Source organism: Columba livia, chromosome Z (genome assembly GCF_036013475.1).
Source record: "Columba livia isolate bColLiv1 breed racing homer chromosome Z, bColLiv1.pat.W.v2, whole genome shotgun sequence".
Lineage (NCBI taxonomy): Eukaryota > Metazoa > Chordata > Aves > Columbiformes > Columbidae > Columba > Columba livia.
The window spans coordinates 22,346,643-22,355,059 of NC_088642.1; the positions used below are offsets into that span (position 1 = coordinate 22,346,643).

Here is an 8,417-nt window from a genome sequence, read left to right on the forward strand (position 1 = left end):
TTTTTCCATCTCTCTTTTGATGGTGATATTACTTTCTGTGAAAGGTGTGAAGATTCTTCAGTTCAGGTAAGGGTAAAGCATCTCTCTAGCCTAGTATTTACAGAAGCATTCAGAAGTCGGTAAACCTAGTTTTGATGCACTGCTCCAACCACCGCTTAGGTTTTTTATGGCATGACCAGAGGTATAACTTTCCAACATATCTGCTTTCGTCACTGGACCACTGTATGAAGGTGATGTGGCAGTGCTTTTCAAATGGGCCTGCTAAATCTCATGAGACAGAGAAGATTATCTAATTTGTGAACCTGATGGAATGAGGCAGAAGGCCCTTTAAATGAGGAATAACATACTGATGGAATGCTGTGATTTTAAAATCTAATTAGGATGACAGCAGAACATGGGCTGCACTAGACACTGCATTTATAAACACACAAATTTTTATGCTGCACCATGTGGAGGTACCCAAAACCTTGGATGCCTATCTTATAAGCCTTTTTTTTTTTTTTTTCTTTCAGTTTAGGCCTTCCCTACAATACAGGAGAAAGACAAAGAGAGATTTTTAGAAACCACCATCTCAGCTGGGCCACCTAAGTTGGACAAGTGAGGTAACACTGGGAAACTTTGTAAGACAAAGGAAGTTCAACTGACTGAAGAGTGGTATGGTCTTCCACAATGTGGTAAGTGTAGAAACCTATCCTCTTTAGCAGAATTTCTCCATCCCTCATGTTTCACTACTACGTGAGCCCCAGTCATGGCCAATGTTATGTCTCCAGCTTATGGAGATTTAAATCTGGTATAACCCCTTGGACACCTCTGAATAGCTTTGCATTGTGCAGTGTAGACATTAATTAAGGCATGCACAGTTAGACAGCAGATGAATATCAACTTTGAAAATTCTTCCTAAATGGTGGATTTAGATGTCTAAGTGATGGGCATAAGTGCTGAAGGAGGCACCTTTTAGGATTAGTTTAACAGAATTTCTTGACAAGGGAAACATCTAAAATGTCAATAGTTTAACTAAATCTTAGTGAGTTTAACTAAATCTTAATCTTAGAGAGTGTATGAAGAAACCAAAATCTTTAGCTCTGAGATAACCGTTAATATATTTGTCAGTCCTCCCTGTCACTTTATGTGCCTGAATTCTGTCTCTTTCAAAAGAATAAAGAAAAGGCACACTTTGTTCATCAAAGAACAGATGGAGAGGGGTGTGCATTGCTTCCTAGCAGTTAGGACTATGGGTTTCAGTGTCAGCCCCCAGAATGGCTATATGATGTATGATGTAACCACTTGTGAATAGGAAGAAACCTTTTCTGACCATTCATTAAAGTAGACCACTTAACTAAATGACCATATTTTTGTGTGACAAAAATTTGGTCACAAAGGACTAATTAATTAATTAATTTTGACTATTCTGGAAGAACACAAAGCCATTTTCAAGATGAATGTTACAGAAGTACAGCACTAAACCCTGACTGAGTTATTTCAGGGCAAATTATGGTACAATAGCTGTTGTCCAGGAATTGCTTGTGAATGACAGACTCTGTCACAAATTACATGCAAAGTTAGTAACACTGATGAGGCCGTGTGAACACTTTCCAAAGTGAGATACCTGAAAAATGTGTCGTACCTCACTTTTGAACTGCTGTTCTAGCTCCATCTGGATGTTATGAATAAATAGTTGCCAGCAGTCTTATCTGCTTTTCTGTTTAAGTTTGTTTTTTTTTTCCTCCTTTTTAAAACAAGAAACCAAACCAATAAATAGTAGATCTATATAGATGAACCAAATTCCTTAGTTTGCCATATTTGCATCAGAATATTTATCCCAATTCTCATGTCTCAAAAGTTTGTTTGATTCTTATAATAAATCTGATAATTACCAGTGTCATTACAAGAAGACAGGCGTATTAAGGACTATTTCTCTATGTCAGAAATCAACACATCTTGTTTTGGCTTGAAGGCAAAAGAAAATTTTGTATTTTTCCTTCACGTTCATCAGCTTCATTCTCACATGAAGCTACACCTGAAAGGGGCTATAATTGTAGTTCTAATATTTTTTCATTTTTTGGTTTAAACTTAACTTTGTTATTATGGTCAGAATCAAAAAAGTGATTTCTACATTTTGTTCCTCATTTGGATATCGGGATTCTGCAGACCTAGCTCTGCTCCTTCCATTCCTTACTTTATGCACTAAAATCAGAACCAGCCTTAACCAGATTATGCTCAATTCCATGTTCAAAGGACTCATTGTTTGTTTGTTGTTTTTAATTGTTTGCTTGTTTGTTTGTTTGGTTTGGTTTGGTTTGTTTTTTTAGGAATAAGTTTGTCTCCTAAGCATTCTGATCTCTGCCTACTGTAAAAATGAGAGAAAACTACATTGCTACATTGCTGCCTGCTCCACCTTCTTCAGTTAGTTGTTTTGTTCTCCTCCTATTTTTTTTTCCTATTTTCTTATATTGCTATAATATTAATTTCTACTCATGCAACATCAAAGCAAAAACAAAAAATGTGTTTTTTCTTCCTTGGTGCAGCTTCTGGGTTGCCTGTGATGCAAAGATGAAAGAACTCCTTTCTCTATAGTGCTATAGAACATTGTAAAGGAAATACACTAAGTGTATGAATTCATGGTTTGCATTACTTTGAATTGCCATTGATGGATTCAGAGAAAACAACCTGCTGTTTTGAAAAGATTGAAACAAAAAAGTGAAACTGTTAATTGTTGCTTATTTTCAAACTGCATTTGGCAATAGCAGAGGTCCTGTGTTCAAAGTATTTGCACATTTACATACTCTTTCCAAACACACCATTTTGTGAAAACAGCTAGACATTGAATCATGCCAGGAGAATAACTTGCAAATGTTAATGTGGGTTTTTGCAAATACATAAACTCCATGTATATTTGGGCTCCTGAATGACTAGCTCAAGTTAAAGAATCTCTGCAGCAACCAGAAATCAGCAGGCAACAGCACAGTGAGATGCTAGTTTGGCAGAAACGATGGCCATGTTCAGATCTCATTTATCCATATGTAAATCCAGAGTAAGTCAAGACTTGAATTGAATTATTGGCATAAACAAAGTATTTTGCCCTTTAATACATGATTCTGTACAGTGGGATTCATTACAACAGAAATAAATAAAATAAGAAATATCTGCATTCTATTTTAAATATAAAAAATTACTTATGTAAACACTTGAGGCCATTGCTTCAGATTCAGGAATAATTTGATCATTGTTTAAAACAAACTCAATCAAAACCCTCTGAAATGTATGAAGCATTGTTAAATGTGAACTGTATTCTGCATTCATCACTGTTTCACATCGCCATTTTTCAAGTGCTAGCGAAATGGGCAAAACTAGAACATTTTCATTGTGAAGATATTAAATTCTATGGCTTGGGCTCTTCTCTACGTTTCATGAGATATCTTTTCTTCTCTTGAAATAAGACTGACCGCTTCAAATAAAGAATACATCTGAAGTAATATAATACTACCTTCAGGGAAAGTTTGCTTTATTTGGGTTTATGTACCATGATGAAAGTATACAAGCTGCTCCAGGAGTTCTAAACTATTTCCCAGAGCAAATATGGTCTGAAAAGCTACTCAGATTTCACACTTATCAACATTTATCTGTAAAATGACTTCTTTTTCAATTATTTATTTGGTTTATTAATAAAATACTTATAAAATCTGACATATACATAGTGCTTGGAATTTTAAAGAAACTGTATTTAAAGAAAACAAATTCTACAGGTTAGTAAAAAAAACCAAAATAACTATAATGAAGATTTACACATAAATGCATAAGTCTCCAGTGTTCACCCCCCGCCCTTTTTTTTTTTTTTAGTTATGAAGTACTTCTGAAACAAAATAATGTAGTGTAGCACAATTGCTTTCTGGAAATCTAATTAAAAGACCTGACTCACTTCTTGCTTGGTGTCACATTGAGACTTGACGGCAAATTCCTTTAGCTACACAAACTAATTTGTCAGTTCAGCCTTGAAAGAAGCTGTTTTATTTTTCTCAATTTTGAATGCCAGAATCAGTAAGGCACCTACAAACAAATAAAAATTTTGAAGGAGCTAAAAGACCTAAAAAATTCCTTCATGCCCTCAAAAGCAGGAACTGAACTAAGCTCTAAGGAACTGAATTGAAAACTATCAGAAGTATGTTTAAAGTTTTACAGTCACATTCCATGCAGTTTTAGTACTAAATCTTTTGCACCCATGTAATAAAAAGTAAATGAACAGAGCTCTGTACTTACCATAGATTCAGGCTCTCTGTCTCCACAAGTCTGCTAAAGAATATGTAACTCTAATAAAGAGAGTAAAAAATGTTCTTTGTCCTCCACTGTGTACTTCCTTTTTTGAAAGTGTATGTGGTCTATCCAGCCGTCACAGGAAAAGATATCAGCAAAATCCTTGTTTTGCATACTATCAGGGACCTAACAGAATTTTTAACAGCATTTGTTTGGAATACACTGAAGCACTGTGAAGGACGAATGACAGTGAAGGAGCATTCATTTTATGACTTCCAAGATTATAACAAAAAACAGGTCTGTGCTGATGAAAAAAATGTATTGTTATGTTTTTTACTGATCTTTGACTGAATTAAAAGTCAAATATATTTTGTTTCTGTCTTTCATACTTGGGGTTCCTGAATTTGATTGTATTCAGGCTATACTACCAACCTCATCCATGTCTCCTGACTCAGATTTTCATGTATGTTGAAAATCTGAAGTAATTTTCCTCCTCTAATAAGCTGAACTGGATTTCTGTGAATTAACCTTTGACTATTCAGCTCTTCATAGCTGATATTATCAGAAAAATAAGATTGCTCTGACTTGACAGTATATTTAAATTCTGCACTGCTGCAAACTTCCTATGTACAAAAATTGAAGCAAGAGAAGGCATACGGCCATAAACTTCACTGAGCTGGATCTAGCAAAAAAAGCTGAAACAGAGGGCTTAATGAAACGAGATGAAGGAAGGAAGAAGAGTGAAGTACATGCTAAATGCAGGGGAGCCAAAACACTGATAAATTTTGGGTGATGTCCAACTTCTAAATGAAAATATCAGTTGAGCTTTCAAGAAGCAAGCTTCTCTGTATGAAGTAGTGAGGGACGAATAAAAATGATAGTAAAGTAAGATAAAATACCATATCTGTGTCAGAAACGAGATTTAAACTGCATTCTGCCATGAAATCAGGATTTCCCCATTGGCTCAGTACGAGAGCACTGAAAGGATTGCTGCATTGTTGTAAGTCCCAAACCACCAGTTTTTAATCAAACATTCAACACAAAATTTCAACAGTATCTATTATACACATAATTGCAAATACCACCACATACACTTATACTGGCAATTAACAACCATATTACCTATTTTCTAGAAGCCAGAAAATTACTTGGGCAGCTACAGACTTATTTACTTGAGTGCAAAATTACGCAACTCTAAGAACACATTTCAAAAAAACATTTAGAAATACAAGATATTAGGTGTATCTAGCTATATTTAAGGTAGATTTCAATAAAGATGGATTATGTGTGAATAACTTAGTATCTGTTTTACAAAGTTTAACTGGAATTTTAGGCGAAGCTAATACAACTAACGATCTATCTAGATTTAAGCACAGCATTTCATATAAAGTCTGTTGTTGAATTTCAAGTGGTGAGACTCAGGAGAGGATGTGACCTGTCAGAAAGACTGCAAAGTAAATAAGCAGCTGGCTAACGCAATATCAGTTTAGAAATGGAAGAAGAGTTCCTGAGTTTAACTGGGTTTACTAGCAGTGTTCTGCAGGCAGAGGTCATGGGACTGATCCTACCCATTACTTGGGTCAGGAGTCTGATTCAAGAGCTGGGTCTGTACCAACGGACTGAAGATGGACTAAACTGAATGTTTTTACTAATAATTGGGAGAATCAGGTCATTACACAGGAAGAATGAGAAGACTTTGAATATTAGGGTGATAGAAATCTACGACAGTTTAATAATAAAGCCAAATACTTAGGGCTAAGAACAAGAATTTTTGCTTTGAGCCAGGGAGACAGTAAGTATAAGTCACTAGCATGACATGTGCATGTGACAAGAAAATTATTTTCAGGAGATGCAGGAAAATAATTTGTGCAGAGCACAAAGGGGAGCTCATTTAGGGTACTGTGTGCAGTTCTAGTCAACTATGTCGAATGACCACAAATTTAACCTGTTGCAGGTACAGGTGAAGCCCTCAAGTACGAGTAGAAGGACTTCCTGGCTTCTCAAAGGACCCTACAAGAACTTGCCTTGACTAACTTAAATGCAGATGAAAGAGGCTATGACGAGGTCTGAAAGTATGAAGGATGACTATTTATACTCAAAAAATAAAAGACTGAAATCAAATGGGTATAAATAGGATGTGAGTGTATTTTAAGTTGAAACTAGACAACATTTTATATTCATTTATATTCATTTGTTTTGATAATGATCTTCCAAAGAAGACAGATGATGAAGGTGGTCAGTAAGGCTTCTATATGCTATGTGAGGAATTTTATGAAAGCGGATTAATGATAGGACAGGGAGGATTCTGATGTTAGCAAAAAAAAAAAAGTTTGTGAAGTGGAGAATACTAACTGTACAGGAAAGATGCTTAGTCAGCATGTCTGGTCCCACTGAGGGTTAAATCTCAGACTATGGTAGGTTTCCCTAAGCCTATCACCGTTTTATTTTGTTTAACCAGGAATGTTTGTATGTGCAGCTTGTTAGGAACTGCTGTGTCTGAGAGGGATTTCCTGATATCTGATAGCCCTGCTCATGATGAAGGTTGGTGCTGTTCCCACAGTGAAGCTACTCCACCAAGAGTAGCTTTATTCCAGGTGCACAGTGCAACAAAGTACCTAAGCGTTAGGTTTGAGGTTTTCTGAAATGTCCCAGAGAGACTGCAGGGATTCAAGGTGCATGTGTGCTCTGTCCTTTGAAAGAGTCCTGTGTTTGCACTTTGAAACATTAAGTGGTGGAAACCTATTAATTAGTGGAAGTCTATTTCTACTTCTGTGGTGTGAGGGGAACTCTTCATGGTGGCAGGAACCAGTGAAAGGCCTTTTTTGGTCTGCTTTTATATTAAAAATACAAAAGATGCCGTTTAAGAACTGCTGAACTAGATTCTAGGAGTTTATGCAGAAGTTAAATACTTTGAATAAAATTGATTAAAATAATGGTGGTCATCATTCAACACTATTTGTTACTTTATTTGCAAGAATTATACTGTAAGGCAGACATTTTTAGATGAACCTTGCTTACCTGAGATGTAACTTCCTTTTCATTTGTCTTTCCCTCCAAGAGGAGTGTTAACTAGCAGTATTCAAATCCCCACAACCCCCAAACTTACTGTGCAAAGTACACTGTATACATGATATTTTGCAAAAACTGACATTTCATTCATCAAATTTTAGCTAGTACTTTATATTAATAGCACAGGGTGTAATCCACTTTCTTTGGTCATCAGTATGCTTTCACTTTTTGGATGTTCTCCTATCATAGGGGGCTGGGAAACAGTTCTCTTTCCTTCTCTCTTTTGTGAATTTTGTTGGGTACAATTATAAAAAACTTCAGGGTCACTTGTGGTGGGCAGGAGGCAAGTAAAGAAGGTTCCAGGGGACTCTTCCAGACCTCAACTGCAAGTATGCATGGGACTGATCTCATCAATCTGATGGCTTTCATCATTCCTGTGTTTCCAGTTTGCTCAGCCCTCATACACCTTTGTTCTTAACTTTTAAAAGTGAATCTGTTTTCTTGTATCTTGCTTCCATGTAGATCTTCTGGTGTCTAGGACAATAGCTAAGTTAACATTAATACCTTTTTCTCAACAGGGACACTAATTTCTTTTTGTTTAGTCAAGGATTTTCATGAAACTTCTTTGAGAACTATCCTTCCTCTCTGCTCCAAACAAATTTTCCAGTAATTGTGTGTGAGGTTCAAAAGTCACTAAGGGAGACTGACAGGTATAATGGTAATGCAACTACCTCAGCCTTGTTTCCTTCAGGAATTTTACTGAAAATATGGATGGTAATATAACAACTCTTCTATCTCTTGGTAATGTGCCTCTGATTTCACAGAAAAATCATTGACACATTGACATAGACAAGATACAATGTCAGGTTGTTCAGCAAATGTTTGGAGGAGCAAGAGTAATAACTCTAGTAAAGCTGCATGTCTTCATAAACGTACTGGTGATTCAGGGTATGCAGTAGTGGTAAGATGTGGTGTTGGAAATATAATAAATCCACAAATGCATTTTGCTGAAAATAATGACTCTCCCAGGTTCTTTACTAAGAGCATACCATCAATCAGCTGATGTTATATACAGTATTCTAATATGCATGCTGCTTTAGAATCCTTGAAAATCATTTTGAAAACATACCACGAAGAATTATGAAAAAAAACATTGATAA

At 35.9% G+C, this 8,417-nt stretch overlaps 1 protein-coding gene across 3 annotated transcripts in view; it reads right to left on the reverse strand.

Moving 5' to 3' along the window:
• Positions 1 to 4,381, reverse strand: part of FYB1 (FYN binding protein 1) — a 70,301-nt gene extending 65,920 nt beyond the window's left edge. For all 3 annotated transcript variants that reach the window (XM_065047602.1, XM_065047604.1, XM_065047603.1), the window contains exon 1: positions 4,255 to 4,381. In XM_065047602.1, the coding sequence (XP_064903674.1) occupies positions 4,255 to 4,257 (3 nt within the window). In that variant the 5' untranslated portion in view covers positions 4,258 to 4,381. The remainder of the gene's footprint in view (positions 1 to 4,254) is intronic.
• Between the last annotated feature and the right edge of the window lie 4,036 nt (positions 4,382 to 8,417).